At 56.7% G+C, this 14,608-nt stretch overlaps 1 protein-coding gene across 2 annotated transcripts; it reads right to left on the bottom strand.

Annotated features, from left to right (window-relative positions):
- Positions 1-80: 80 nt before the first annotated feature.
- DLK2 (delta like non-canonical Notch ligand 2) lies at positions 81-13,649 on the bottom strand. Of its 2 annotated transcripts, none has more exons than XM_049830900.1 (6): positions 13,547-13,649; positions 8,236-8,337; positions 6,559-6,622; positions 3,806-3,936; positions 2,987-3,131; positions 81-2,484 (listed from the first exon to the last, which is right to left on the bottom strand). In XM_049830900.1, the coding sequence occupies exons 1-6, from the start codon at positions 13,617-13,619 to the stop codon at positions 1,707-1,709; spliced, it is 1,293 nt and encodes a 430-aa protein (XP_049686857.1). In that variant the 5' UTR covers positions 13,620-13,649; the 3' UTR covers positions 81-1,706. The 2 variants fall into 2 exon arrangements, with proteins under 2 accessions (XP_049686857.1, XP_049686858.1); XM_049830901.1 differs by lacking the exon at positions 13,547-13,649 and adding an exon at positions 10,495-10,548.
- Between the last annotated feature and the right edge of the window lie 959 nt (positions 13,650-14,608).

The raw sequence follows: 14,608 nt of genomic DNA, 5'->3' as shown, positions 1-14,608 counted from the left end.
GAGCATGGGGCAGGACAACTCCTGTGCCACAATCTGGGTTTGCATTCTTGGGGGAAGTGATGGAGATGTTCATCCAGAAAAGTAGCTGAGCAACCTGATCTAATTGGATCTGCTGAGAGCAGGAGGTTGGTGTCCAGATGTCCCTTGCAACCTAAATTATTTTATGATTCTCTGATACACTGTTTCTGGGCTTGTAGTTGTTTTATTTGATAAAGGTACATCATCCATTCATGTATTACAAAAATAATATTTCTGATGAAGCCCCAGTCCCCTCTCTCAGGTCTCCTTCCTGGCTGAGTGTTCACTCCTCTGCTCTCTTCACACCATCTTGAACCCAGCTCTGCAACCCTACAGGCCAGTAGTAGGGTTTGGGTTGAGGGGTTTTTTTACCCCACTGCTTAGCCCTCCATGCCCATGAGGAGGCACAGAAAACCCTGGCCCTGACAGAGAGATGCTGGTTGCTGCACACTGGACCAGCACAGGCAGGAGCAGACCTAGTACACAGGCTAAGTGACCTGGCCACCTACTGCCTCTTAGCCATGCTTTAGCAATGGTGGAGAAGGCAGTATCATATCTGCTTCCTATGGTCATCCCAGGCTCAGTAGCCTGTCCTCGCATCCACTGTGGGGACCTTAGCCTTCGTTGTATCAAGAAACGCTACAATGTCTGATTTGAGGTTAGTGCCAGCTGCCTGCCGAGTGACTGGGAAAGGAAAGGAGGATCTGGATCTTGTATTGCTGCTGAACCAGCCACAGCACATCTCCAGCCTTGTCCACCTCCAGTTTCACCTGCAAGGGCATATGGGAAGGACCATCTCAGGCCCAGAGGGCCCCAGAGGGGAGCAGGCCATGCTCCTCCTTGTCAGCAAACAGCGAGGCAGAAGTGCACAATGGAGAGGGGAAGAAGCTTGGTCGTTTGTGGCCAGAGCAGAAAGGACGGTTTGGTAAGTGGGGGAGAAGATCCCTGTATCATCAGGAGGAAAGTACAGAATGTGTTTGTAACCCCAAGTCTGACAGCAAGAAGAGGGGTCATCACCCAGGGCAGAAGAAGGGCACGAGGAGACCCCAAGTGATCTCCAGAGTCTCTTTGAACTGGCTCACAGAACCACAAGGCCAGGGAGTAAGGGTGTTTGCTTGCTCTCTAGGGACATGGCATCTGAAATGACAGCCTCCAGAAACAGCCAGGAGCCACCCCAACCAGTACTGGGTCAGGGAGGCCCATGTGGCCATGACTGTCCCAAAGGCCCCAGAAGAAACTTCCCAACATCAGTGGAAACAAGGACAAAGCCCCTTCCAGTAGTCACAGAGAGGAGTTACAAAGGGCCTGGCAGTCTGGGCTTGCAAGTAGGCTGTGCCCTCCTCAGCACTACCTGCCCTGTTTCTGAGAGCTCATGTTGGACAATACTGGCACTGCATGGCGTGGGCTGCTGCAAGTGGCATGTCGCCGCTTCCCTGCAGGGCTGGCCCAACACAGCCCAGCTTTCAGATGCCCATGGGTGCCTGCTGTGCCAGCCAGGTGGGAGACAGCTCAGACCCAGGTGGGGCCATCACACCAATGCTTGAGGCCCAGGGGTTGTGTTGACACATTCACTGCCCTGGGATCCCTTCCCTGCTGCCCAGCTTGTGCCGGCGTGGCTCCCCAGGGTGCAGTTCAAGGTGTTTGCCTGCATGACAGCCTGCCAGGGCCCAGCTCAGAGTCCTTGCAGCTCACAGCTCTGTCGTCTTCCTGGGCTCGATCAGGACAGTGTTGAGCATGCCCACCTGACACTCCTGGTCTTGGAGCTTCCTTGCAGCCTGAGAAGGGCTTTGGCACCAGTTTGACCTCTGACGGCCCCTCTGCCAGTTCCTCAGCATTAGCAGGACCGTGATGAGGACCAGCACTGCCGTCAGCACCCCGAACACCAGCACTGTCACCAGCTGGCCTTCACTCAGCCCTGAGTCCCTTTGGGTCACCACCTCCTTCACAGAGATTTTCAACAACCCTCCCCCCAGCTCCTTCTCGCTGTGGTTGGCCACACGCCGCCCTGTGACCACAGTCCTGACAGGCTCCGCCTGCGTCACACCTGGCATCTCACTGGTGGTGCTTTTCACGCCCACACCATTCTCAAGGTTCACAGGGTGGTACGGGGGAGCCCAGGTGGGCTCTGGGATGGAGATCTCACAGGTTTTGCCAGTGAAACGGTCGGGACACAAGCAGTCATAGTCATTAATGCGGTCGTAGCACTTTGCCCCATTTTTGCACGGCTGGCTTGCGCAGTCGTTGATGTTGATGGTGCAGAAACGCCCTTCGAAGCCCACCTGGCACTGGCAGGAGAAGCGGTTGATCCCGTCATGGCAGGTGGCACCATTGGCACAGGGACGCATCAGGCAGTCATCTACATCGTTCTCACAGAGATCCCCCACAAAGCCAGCGAGGCACCGGCAGGTGAAGTTGCTAGCAAAGCCGTTTTCATCTTGACACTGCCCCCCGTTCTTGCACGGAGACCTGCGTGGAGAGAGCAAGGATGGGTCATGGCCCTGGAGAGCAAGCAGCTTCCCCTGCCCCAGGGAGGTAAACACACACAGCTGCTTGCATGGCCACTGGGTCTAGCACTGGGTCTCTTCATGGGGGCAGCTATCTCAAGGAGAAGACTAGGCAGGCATTTCCACCTCCCTGAGTGAGAGGCTGTGGGACCCCCTCAAAGGCTGTGGCTGTGCACAGGCCCACCATCCACCAGGGAGGGTCTTCAGCCAAATTATCTGAAGAAGAAATGTGCCCTCCTGATGCTCCCCAAAGGCATGATGGGTGTCAGCTCATCAACAAAGACCTTGCCCCGGTGAGACCATGTGGTGCACACAGCTAAACCAAAGCCAAAGATTGTTTTGGCTTAACTCCATTAGTGCATGGAAATCCACAGATAACAAGCCAAGCTGGGCCACCGCTTGGCAGTGTGTGACCTGAAGTTAATGCTGTCTGTAATCTTGCTGCCCTCACTGCTGTGTCTCACCCTGCCTTCTCACATGGCCCTGTCTTCATCTCACAGTCCTTCCCGTGGAAGCCTTCTGGACACAGGCAGGAATATTCCCCATCTCGATCATAGATGCACTGAGCCCCGTTCTGGCATGGGGACTGGTGTTCGCAGATGTGTATGTCTGAGAGGAAAGAAAAAGGTAGGAATTAGTGAGAAAAGAGGGGCAATGTGGCCAATTCAGTTCCAACACAACCCATCAAACTCAGTGGGGATGAGAAATTGTAGGAGCTTCTCCCACTTCTCCTCCAATGGGCACCTCCAGCAATAGAAGTGCAGTGTCTACGTGGTGCCTCCCAGCTACAGTCTGCAAAATGCAAAGGCTTAGGGGTGCAGAGAAAGCAAATCATCCTGCAGTTCTGCACAATGTGAAGACGCTTGCATGCCATCTGGCTGGCCAGGGCAGATCCCATGGCACACAGGAGCCTCTGAGGCCAGAGGAAGGGAGTCCACCAGCCACCTGCCAAAGGCAGGAAGCCCCAGGGGAAGAAGGACGTGCTGTCTGGAGCCCAGCCACTGCATGGGAAAGGCAATGAGTTCATCTGCTCCATTTCCTGAGGCTGGCCGGTGTTGTGGCAGCTCTTGCCATGCAGCCAGGGAGCAGGTGCCGGTAGCCTGACCTCTTCTGCAGGAAGGGGATGGTCCCAGCTGTGGCAGCCAGGCAACATCCCATCTCCCGGGCAGCCCAAGCGGCATCACCCGGGTGGCTTCTGGCTATGCTGGCTCACCTGTCCATGCAGGGTGTGCTGGGCTTCTGCCCTCACCACCAGAGGTTGGGATGTCCCACCCACGACTCACCTTTGTCACAGAACTTGCCAGCCCAGCCGGTGTGACAGATGCACTGCCAAGGCTGGTGGCACGTCCCATGGAGACACCCCGGCATACGCACGCACTCCTCGCAGTACTCGCCCTCCCAGCCTGGATCACACCTGCAGGAGGACAGGGCATGGCAGCATGATAAAACCCAAGCAGGGGCTGCAGAAAAGCTGGCTGCTTGCCATGCAGGGTTCCCACAGATATGGCAGTGCTGGGAAACCCTCCCAAAGCCCTCCATGAACCTGCTGGCTCCCTCCTCCAGAGGAGGTCAGAACTGGCATCTCATCTTTCCATGGAAGCAAGCAGACAGAGCAGGAGCAGACTCACCCTCTGCAGCCAGGGAGGGTGAGGGGGCAGAAACAGAGCTCAGCAGCTCCACTTTTAATGCCCATGTCCCACTGCTGTCCTCCAGCCAACTGCTCTGTATACACCTCTGCATTAGCTGAGCAATTCCTGCACCTCCCTCATTGCACAGCCAGTCTGGCAGTTGGAGAAAAGCCCCATCCTTAACCCTGAACTCCCTGAGGGAAAGGGACCAGAGGCCCCTGAGGCCTGCATGTTTCATTGCATCCCTTTGCATTATAATGTGTCATTTCGTCTGAAATGCACCATAATCTAGCTGCAAAACTTTGCTTGCTATGGCTTATGTGGAATAGACTTACCAGCCAGCTCACAAGGGCAGTATGATGGGAAAACCTGCAGAACACAACAAGCCACCTGGCCCTAGAAGAGCAGGGCAGTGGTGCTGGCTAAGTAAAGCCAAGCTGAGTTGCTCCAGTGGCTTCCCTCAGACCTGCCAGCTCCAAGGGGGAAAGCAAGTGGTAACAAGATGAGAGCTGAGTGGAGGTGGCACCAGCTGCCACAAAAGCTATACTCAAAACAGCACAAAAGTAAAGCTAACAAAACCAATGCAGTCTCCAGAGTAACCAGGGGTGTTCATTTTCATGGCTGGGGCTCATTTCAGCACAATGTGCAGTTGCCAGGCTGGTCCGAGGCTCCACTTTCACACCTGAACTGGCTATTGTCACTGCAGGTTGTTCCAAAGAGATGAGGAAGGTTAAAAAAATAAATATATATGTTAATTAGAGGCTTTTTTATGGGAACAGAGGTGTTACTGTGTGTCTGACAGAGTCTGGGGCGATGCATTCATACCTAGACAGCCATGAGCTTACAGAGGGCTGTGAGCACCCCTACCACCTAGCACCCACAGGGAGCAGGCACTATCAAGTCTTCCCCTTCCCTAAAAGGGAGATGGCCAACATAAAAATTGCCAGGGAGGGGGCCAGGTAAGCAGCCAAGTCTCCCTGAGTTTGGGGTGATTTCAATGGGATACTGCCCATTTTCAATGGGTTCAGCAAATGCTCTGGAGGCCTGAAATCTGAAGCAGCAACTCATGTGTGGCTCCACCAAAAAGACCTACAGCTGGGCCACTGCCACATGGAGATGTGCGGTGTCTCTGCCTGGGGCTTCGCAGCACCGAGCTCCCCTGACCAGCTACAGCCACCGAAAGGGCTCAGGGAGGAGCGAGCTCTTTGCAGCTGCAACAAGGGACCCAGCAAAACCAGAGCTGGACGCTCCCTGATGCAGCTGTCAGCGTGGCTATGGTCACCATCAGGCCACATCTGCTCCGTTAGGCGAGAACAAGTGGCCCGGGTGTGGTGTGACATTGGGGGCTGTGTTGCGAAAGGGCATGCCCCGGTGAGAACGGAGTGGCAGTAGGCAGTCTGTGCCCTTGCAGCACAAGTGTCTGGGCCAGCCCGAAGCAGCCTGCTCCTCCCGGGGCTGCTCTACAGGATGGGGGCTCCAGGTGGTCCTACAGTGGGATGAGAGGCAGTGTCCAAGGCCAGGGCAGCCCAGGGCAGCCACGTGGTTGCTTCCCAGGCTGAAGTGCAGGGTCAAGCTCTGAGCTTTGCCCCTGCAGGATCTGGGCGCCAACTGGAGCTGGGATGTCAGGGATCATACATGCACTTCTGCTGCAGTAGCCCCCAGCTTGCTGGTGAGCCCTTTATGAAAACACTCATAGAATCATAGAATCGTTTAGGTTGGGAAAGACTTTCAAGATCATCCAGTCCAACCATCAACCATGCCCACTAAACCATGTCCTGAAGTACCCCGTCTACTCGCTTTTTTAATACCTCCAGGGATGGTGACTCAACCACTTCCCTGGGCAGCCTATTCCATTGTCTGACTGGGAGATCCCCACCACAGCCCATGTTTCTGAGAGGGGACTCCTGATGACCTCGGACATTTATGTGCACACTGGCAGCTCTTCTCTTCCATGCCCCCAGGGAGAGCATCCCCATCGTAAACAGTGAAGAGGTCAAGTAAGCTGGCTGACACCCAAGCCTGCCCTGCTGCCTGATGACTTTCCCCATTGTATCTGAGCCTGAAGGCTGCCTCCCATCACCCAGGCATGGCTGGGCTGTCCTAAGCTCCTGTCTAGACAAAAAGGGCTCAGCAGAATGACATCCGTCAGTGTGTAGCGGGGGGGAACCTGGAAGCACTGGAGCAAAGGCTGCAGGGGACCAGCAAGAGGTTGAGGCATCAAAATCTCCCACTCCAGAGGGTGTCAGGAAAAAAGAGAGCAGAATTGTCAATTCCAGGCATGGGTGAGCAGCGGAGGAGGCGCTTCAACTCGGGTCAGGGGTGTAGGCAACAAGGACACAGCATCAAGGGAGGGAGAGCAGTTACACTCAGGGAGGCAGCAGGAGCGGAGAGCCAAGGACAAGCTGTACCTGCACTTCCCATCCTGGTCACAGCAGCCATGGGCAAGATTACAGCGCTTGCTGCAGTCATCGCCTACAAGGGAGGAGACAAGTGGAGTTATGATAACAGAGACCATAGATGACTCCAGATCTGCCCATAGCCCTGCTGGCTTACAGCTTTTTAGTTCCTTCCTAAGCACTCAGCGTGCCCTTCCCCAGAACTGTAAGGTGGGAGACCTTCCTTTCAATGGCTGGATGCCACATGAGAGATAAGGATTTTGCAGTCACCCAAGCAGCAATAACACTGCCTTTATTGAGAAATGGGACCCTGCTTCAAAACTACTTGGTCTCTGATCATCTTCCCTACCCTCTCTCTGCTGCCTCCCTTAGACTTCAGGCCATTCTGGGCAAGACCTGGCATTGCCTGGGCATTAAGGCAACCTGTGTAATAAGGCCTGACCCATCTGGGACCTTGGTCCCACAGTCATGCAGCAAGTATGGTGGGAAAGCTCAGGGCCAGGTACTGCGAGGGGCACAAAGGGACCGAGGATGGAAATGGAAAGCACGGGTCCTCTTTATCTCCCAGGATAAAGGGACAGCTATTGGCATGGAACAGTCTGGTCGGGGCTTCTGCCCTCCACCAGGACCCAGCTGCCAGTACTCCCCCTCTGGCATGGGGAAGCAGCACTGGGCATCACATGGGGCTGGTTATCCAGTTCTGTTTATTTATTTAAAGGCCACAGAAGCTGTAACTGAGCCATGGCCTCACCTCGACACTTCTCATCCTCTGCTCAGCACTGGCCTGCTTTCTGCAGCCAGGTGTCCCCTTTCATCTCCACCTTCCCCTCTCCCCCATCACTTGCTTGCATCTTAGCCCCACAGGGAGCTGGCTCGCACCAGCTCCACAAGCAGGAGAGCTAAAGCAAATGTCAGGAGGCAGGGGGTTTCTCCAGGAGCCCAGCATGATCCCAGGCCAGGCCCAGGAGATGAACACCCTTACCTGATTGAGCCCCTCCATCCTGGACTGGGCCAGGTTAAAGCCCCCATACCAGGAGGCACGCTCAGGCTTTCCCCAAGCCATGTGATGTGCTGCCTAGAAAGCAAGCAGGGGAAGATATCCCTCATGCATGTGTGTTTGCTGCAGTGAGGCAGCATGTCCCACTGCTCAGGATAAGAGCCTCCCAAAATAAGCCACCGTGGAGCTGGAGCAGCATCCTGGGACTGCTCAGCCCAAGCCTGGGTATTGTCACCTTTCCTATTTGTAACCATCTCTCCTGGCAGGTGGCTTTGGGAAATCATTGCTTATCCGGAGCAGGGAGAGAGCAAACTAACCTTTGGGAAGGGATTTTGTCTCACGGGATCCAGGATTAGCTGTTCAGTTTTGGGATCTTCTTTCCCCTTTGCCCTGCCTCTCTGAACAGGCTCATCGGTTCAGGGACACGTTCATCCTAACTAAGAGAGGCAGAGCAGCGGGACCTCTCACTCCTGGTCTGCTCAGGCACTGTGACCCCCATGGGCACCAGAGTGAGGGTCTCTACAGTTGCCACCAGTCACACCCCAGGTGCTGGATGACTGAGCAGCATTTTCTGTCTTCTAGGCCAGGCCAGCTCTATTTTGCATGGAAAACTGAGGAGACTTCAGCAATGCCAAGGACAGGTTTGGAAAGATGGATATAAAAGAGAAGGACCCATGTCTACAGAGACTCACCTTGGGCAAGCTGGTGATGGGCCAAGAGGATCCAAACCAAGGACATGAGCTGGAGACAGAAGCTCCTGAGCATGGTCAGTGTGGCCCCACCGAGATGAACACCTATAGGAAGAAAAAGAGCAAGCTCAGAAAAAATCCCCTGGCTTACATGGCAGCTTCACGTCACGCATCCCTTCTGCTCTGCTACCTGGGAGTTTTGAGTTAAAACATCCAGTTTTGTACAGACTTGTCACTGCACTCCTCTGTCCTTCCAGACTCCTTCCTCTAAGGCAATGTTGGAGCAGTAAGAATCAAAAAGCCTTTTAAAAGGTGTGTACAGGAGAACTGAGTGTGCACACTCAATCCTAAGCGTGTAATAGCTCAGGCTGTTACACCACATCTTGGATCACCTGCCCCTGCTAGCTGCTGTCAAGAGAGCAGAAGTCTCCAGAAATACTAGTCCCGCTGTGGGAACCTTCATCTTTCCTCCCTAGGTTTAGGAGGCTCCTGTGCATGTTCAAATGAATAGAAGAGCTGAGTCTTTTTACAGCGCCCAGGCTGCTTTTCAAGCCCTTCAGGAGGGCAGGGAGTCAAGTAGATCTAGCAGACAAGTGGGCAGTAAACAGCAGCCCTATTTCATTTTCCAAGCAAGGGTGTGAAGCAATATGCACTAGACCTGGGCTGCAGCCCCAGGTAGGAAAGGCAAACACACAACTCTTGCTAGTTGTGGTCCTTTTCCTGAGCTGTCCTGCAGAGAGCCCTGTCAGCCCAGGGTTCCTGCACCCATCTATTTTCTGACTGCCTCCTGCCCTCTTGAAGTAACATTAAATACTTTCCAAAAATGCTTCATTCCCTCCCAGCCTTCTGGGGTTGTTAAGGGCAGGAAATTTGAGGGTGATATCATAAATATATTACTATAATGAGATGGGAGGGGTTAAACAGTTCTGCTAGGAGAGTGGTGAAGGTATGGAGCAGACTCCATCCAGCTGCGTGGGTGTGATGGACAGGGGCCATTCCACTTTCAGCTTGACTCTTTAGCTCAGGAAGGTTGCGTTGGGTTGATAGTTGCATGAAAGACTTCTCAGATGGGGACAGAAGTCCTCCCACCCATCCACACGTACACATGCATTGCAGGAAGAGGTTTTGGGGTCCCTGCTAAGGGCTTCACCAGCCTGGACCAGGCAAAATAGCCCACAAAAGCAATGATGTTGCTCAAGGCATCTCTCCAGCAAACAAACCATCACCGACGAAGGATGCAGCATTTTCAGAGGTGCTACAGGATGTTACTGTCACTGCCCCAGCCAAATCCCAGGGTAGACCACTGCGTCCTCCCTCTCCATGGTCCCCTTTTCACCATGCTCGCAGGACCCTCCTTCACCTTCTGCCCCAAAACGCTGGGCGGTGGCAAACAGCTGCTGCATTTCAGGGGAGGGTGAAGCAATTCCTGCGAAACTTATAAAATAATTTAGGGCTGAACAGTTGGTATCCTGTTCCTTCAGGGCTGTGAGGAGCTCAACCTCTGACCACATGTCATTGCAAGGGTCGTTTCCCCATGGCTCCCCACAGCCTCCCCATTCGACACGCAGTCTCTCAGACCTCTTGATGGGTGCTGCTCCCAGCTCCCACCCAGGGGCCGTTGCGGACCCCGGCGAGGTGGCGGAGGCATCCTGGGAGGCAGCCGGTGCCCGAGGGAGGTGTGAGCAGCACCCGGGCAGGCCTGGCTTTGGGTCGCAGGGACACAGGGGAGGGAGCTCTCTCCTCTGCTACCGCCTGGGCGGCTTGGGGGCTACCAGCCCCCCAGGGGCTGCGGGCTATTAGGGACGCCCCCGGGGGCTATTAACCTCCCCTTCAGGGGTATTAGGGACCTCCTTACGGTTGGCGGCTACCAGGGATAACCCCAGGAGGGGGGCTATCAGACACTGCCCCTAGCCTGGGGGCTATCAGGGACGCCTCCGGGCTGGGGGTCCGGGGGCAGGGGTGGGAACCCGGAGGATGGCGCGCCGCTGCGGCTCGCCGCTCCTGCCACCCACCCCCACCCCCGCGGCTTTGGGACCACCCAAGCCCACAGAGCCCCCCCGGAGAGGCATAGCCACTGGGGTGCCCGCCTTCGCCCCCCGCCCCCGGCCGGCCGGCCGGAGGGGACGCTCCGCGGAGCCCCGCACCGCCCCGGCCCCGCCGGTCCCGCTGCGGCCGGGGCGGCGGCGGGGGGTGGGGTGGGGGGGGAGGGCCGAGGGGGGCTGCCGGTCCCCGCTGCGCGCTGCCCACCGCCCCCCTGCTCACCTCGGCGACGCGGCGGGTCGTGGGGCTATCGCGGGGTGCGGCAGCGGGGGGCGGCCATGCCCGGCGCGGCGAGGCGGCGGCGGCGGGGCTGAGGAGGCGCGGGGCTGCGGAGGGAGCTGCCGCCGCGTGTGCCGCGCCGCTCCGCCCGCCGCCGCCGCCGCCGCCGCCGCCGCCGCCGTGCAGCCCCGGCCGCCTGCCAGCGGCTGCGTGTGCCTGCACATCCCCGCTCCCTCCCCGGGACATCCCGCCTCCCGCCGCCCCAAACCGCAGGCAGCCCCCGGCCCGGCCCGCCCTGCCCGCTCACCCCTGCCCTGCTCCCGCCGCCGGGGGTGGGGGGGCCCGGCCCGGCCCCACGCGGGGCCGCCCTAGTGGGGGGGCTGCGTCTGCAAGGGGTCACAGCTCCCGTCCCCCAGGACCGGCGCGCAGAGGATGGAGGGGTTGCCCTGGGCTGGGGGCGCCCCCCTGGGGCGCGGCCTGCTTCGGAGACCCCCGCCCGGGGCTCGGGGGGCTGCAGCGCTCGCCCCCTTGGCGGTTGCAGACACACGCTTGGGTAGGGGCTTTGGCCCGCTGCTGCCGGCCTCCCGCGGGGCACCCGCGCCTCGCAGCCTGGTTCCTCTCTCAGAAATAGGTGCGGGATGATCTGAGCCCTCATTTCGCTCAGATTACCCAAAATAAGCAAAAACGCTTCCTGCAGCCCCTCCCTGCCGGCTTCAGGGGCCACTAACACACCTTCACTGGCAAACCGTAAGGTTAAGAAGCCCCGTCCTTAAAGTAGAGGTGCAACCTGGAGTGGTCACCCCATAAGAAATAAGTCATCTGGTGAAGCTGCACTTCTCTCGCTGCTGCTCGCAAGCCATGGACACCCGCGCCTCGGTGAACAGTAAGAGAATCACATCTTTAGGAGGAACAGCTGCCCGCTCTCCTTGTCACCTTGCATGGCCTTTCTGCTACTTGACAAGCAATCCTTAATTAGATTACAGGTTCACTTCAGCCAGACCTCTTCTACCCCTGCAGCCTGTGAGTTTTGCTATTTTCCACCAGGAAGGAAGAAGAACCATGTCCTACTGGCACTTATGTGGATGCTTCCACATCCCATCTCATCTCACCAGACAAATCTCACCCCACTCCTGTTCTCACCTTCTCCAGTCCCCCTGGCCCTCTGCAGTTCCTGACAGCCCCATCAGCACCACGCACCCTGCAGCAGCCGTGGGTGGCACTGCGGGCCCCAGCGCCCCGGGACGGCCCGAGACCCAGCAGCCCCGTCAAAGACCAGCTCTCTGCTGGCTCTGACTGTGGACCCCTGCTTGCTCCATCCTTGGCAGGTCTGGACATCACAACCAGTGATTGCTCAGTAGGAGCAATAACATGGGAGCCTCCCACCCTGCCCACTGCCGCAGGAGCTGCCTCCTTCCTGCCTCTTCCCTGCTCTCCTGTCCCCCAGGAGCACTTCCGTCCCTTGCCTGCCTCCTCCTGTTTCCATCACCCCACCTAACTGCTCCAAGGTCCCCGAGGGCCAGAGAGGTCCAAACCTCCTGCTGCTCAGGCTGCTCCATCAGTTCCTTGGGTATTTATGGGACAGGTATGCACCAGCTCTGTTCTGAGATGCTACCTGTGGTTCTCCACCCATTCTCATCCCCTGATCCTTCACTTCCAGCTCAGCTTGCTTCTGAGTCCTGGTTCACAAGGTATCTAGGGCTTACAGCAAAAGGGAGAGGGGGAGGCTGAGGGCAAAGCACAGCTCCTGGTACTTTGTTACGAACCAGACAGCCTCTTCTTCAGTCACTGCTGCTCTAGGACCTGGGAGGATCCACCTTTCTCCTATAACCCCTGCAACACCCTGCCTTGCACTGTTTGCTCTGCCAGTCATGGTTGGAGGCCAAGTTTTTACTGGTGGCACCTCCAACATTGAGTGTAGGCTGCTCAGCCTCACCCTCACCTCCTACTTGAAATCCTACTGCCTACACCAACTGTCTCAGATACGACACCACCTCCCACAACATCCTCACCTGCTCTCGCACTCCTCTGAGGGGATCTGCCCTGGTCCTGACTGCACTGCACTGCAACGCCATTACACAACCGTGCCTGGGTGCTCTTAAACCTCACTTAGTTAAATGCACCTAAGAAAACTCGCTGGACACCATGTGTGCATTTGAACAGGCAGGTAGGAGGGTGCTTGCGGAGGGGTCCCTGCACACGTTGATATCTGTAGATATCTGTGTCCACAACACAAGTGCTGTGGGGGAGGGAGATGGGGTTGGGTTGCAGTCAGCAGAGCTAGACATGTGGCTTTCCCTGTGCTGCTTCTCCTGGAGGTGAGAACCATGGCACGGAGTGAGGGCCATCCAGGCTGAGGAGGTAAAGTTCGTTGCTGGACATCTCAATGCCAAGGCAGGGGAATGGAGAACAGAAACCAGGGTGGGTGGGATTTCATAGAGGGGGAAATGGGTGTATTTCAGTAAATGGGGTTTGGGGTTTGAGGGTTTGGGTTTGCGTGTGAGTATCACAGACAGAAGCAGGCAGGGATGAGTGGGGATAAAAAAGGTGAGTACAGAGGAGGGGGAAGGGACCAGAAGGGAACCCCAAGTACCATGGATCTTGGGTGTGCTCCTTCCTCAGCACTAAAGGGCTCCTGTCCCATCCCCAGGCACACTCCCAAGTCCCAGGCTTGCTCTGGCAGTCCCTGGGCTGCCCAGCGTGATTCAAGCAGAGCAGGTCTATTTGCAGACCCAAGAAAAGGGTGCTGAGGAGGGGATGCCTGTGCTTGGCTTAGACCCTGCTCTACTAGGCTCTGATCCCTGCCATGCCATCCCTAGAGGCGTCTCAGATGGAACAGCTGCTGGGTCAGAATTAGGAAGGATTTTTTCCTAGCCATAAGAGTCCCTCTGCTGCTTTTCCCTCCGGTGCAGGAAATCTCACAAAGCAGGGACCTGGAGTGGGAACGGGAACAACCTGTCACCACAGTCTCCCCCTCCAATGCATGCCAGCTGCAGGCTCCCTCCCCTGCCGTTCTTCCAATGCACCATCACTGCTCCCAGACAGAGGGAGGAATTACCTGTCAAAACCAGCTGGAGCTGCTTCCCTTTCTTCCAGTGTCTGGAACCTGCACCTTGGAGGCAGCTGGACATCAGGGGCGAGGAGCAGATGCTGGGCTGAGGGAACGGGTTATGTCTCTTCTTCTCCTCCACCGAGCAGCCTTCTCCGGAGCAAGGAGAGAAAGAAACTCTTCCCTGTGCAGAAGTCTGGAGAAACTCACCCCTTCCTGCCCACTCTAATCCCTCAAGGGAGGCAGAGGAGCGGCACAAACCAGCTGGAGAAAGACCACAAACACCTCCAAGCTGCCAACTCAAATGATCATCCTCTCCCACAGCTCTCACTCCGGGTCACCCTCTCTGCCTTACACACGGCACCAGCCCGGGGTCTCTGGGTTAAAACAAATGTTCTCCCCCAGCTCACCCCCCTTGCTTTTCCCATTCCACCCCAGCCCACAACAAACATCAGCAGCTCGCTGGCCCTGCAGCCATGTAACCCAACCCCAGCCATTGTTCCCCCTTCCCCAAGGTCTATATTTGACTCTGCAGCAGCACTGTGGCTGTGCGTGTGTGTGAGCGCGCGTGTGTGTGCGCGCTCACTGCACACGCACGCTCCGATATTTGTTCAGAGCCTCATTCCCCAGATGCCCGAGATTACTTAGAAATAGCTTCCATGGGCAGTAGGTGTTTGTGCCTGCAGCAGGGAAGTGGAGGGAGCAGGTGAAAGAGAAGCAGGGAAAGGGTGAAGGTCGAAGGTGGAAAACCTCCTGGCTCTTCCCTTCCAATTTGCATCATCTCAATGATCTGCTGCTCTGCGGAGCATGGCTGGGTTGACAGATGACAATGCATACACTCAACAGAGGGACTGGCAGCAGGTCTGGGGAATGATGAGAAAAGGCCAAGCTGTGGTCTTGGTGACTCCATCCTCTGTGGCCCTGCCCTCAGTTTTGCTCTCTGGTGGCAAAAGTGCAGCTCAGCCTCCAAAAGCCCTTAAAACCTTCCTAGGTCTGGTGGCTGAGGCCACCACAAATGGCCCTGGGGAGGGAAGTACCTAATTCCCTTAGCCTGGTGGCTCTGCAAGGGGT

Source organism: Accipiter gentilis, chromosome 28 (assembly GCF_929443795.1).
Source record: "Accipiter gentilis chromosome 28, bAccGen1.1, whole genome shotgun sequence".
Lineage (NCBI taxonomy): Eukaryota > Metazoa > Chordata > Aves > Accipitriformes > Accipitridae > Astur > Astur gentilis.
The sequence above is the reverse complement of the archived record's forward strand: the minus strand, read 5'-3'. Positions and strand labels throughout refer to the sequence as shown.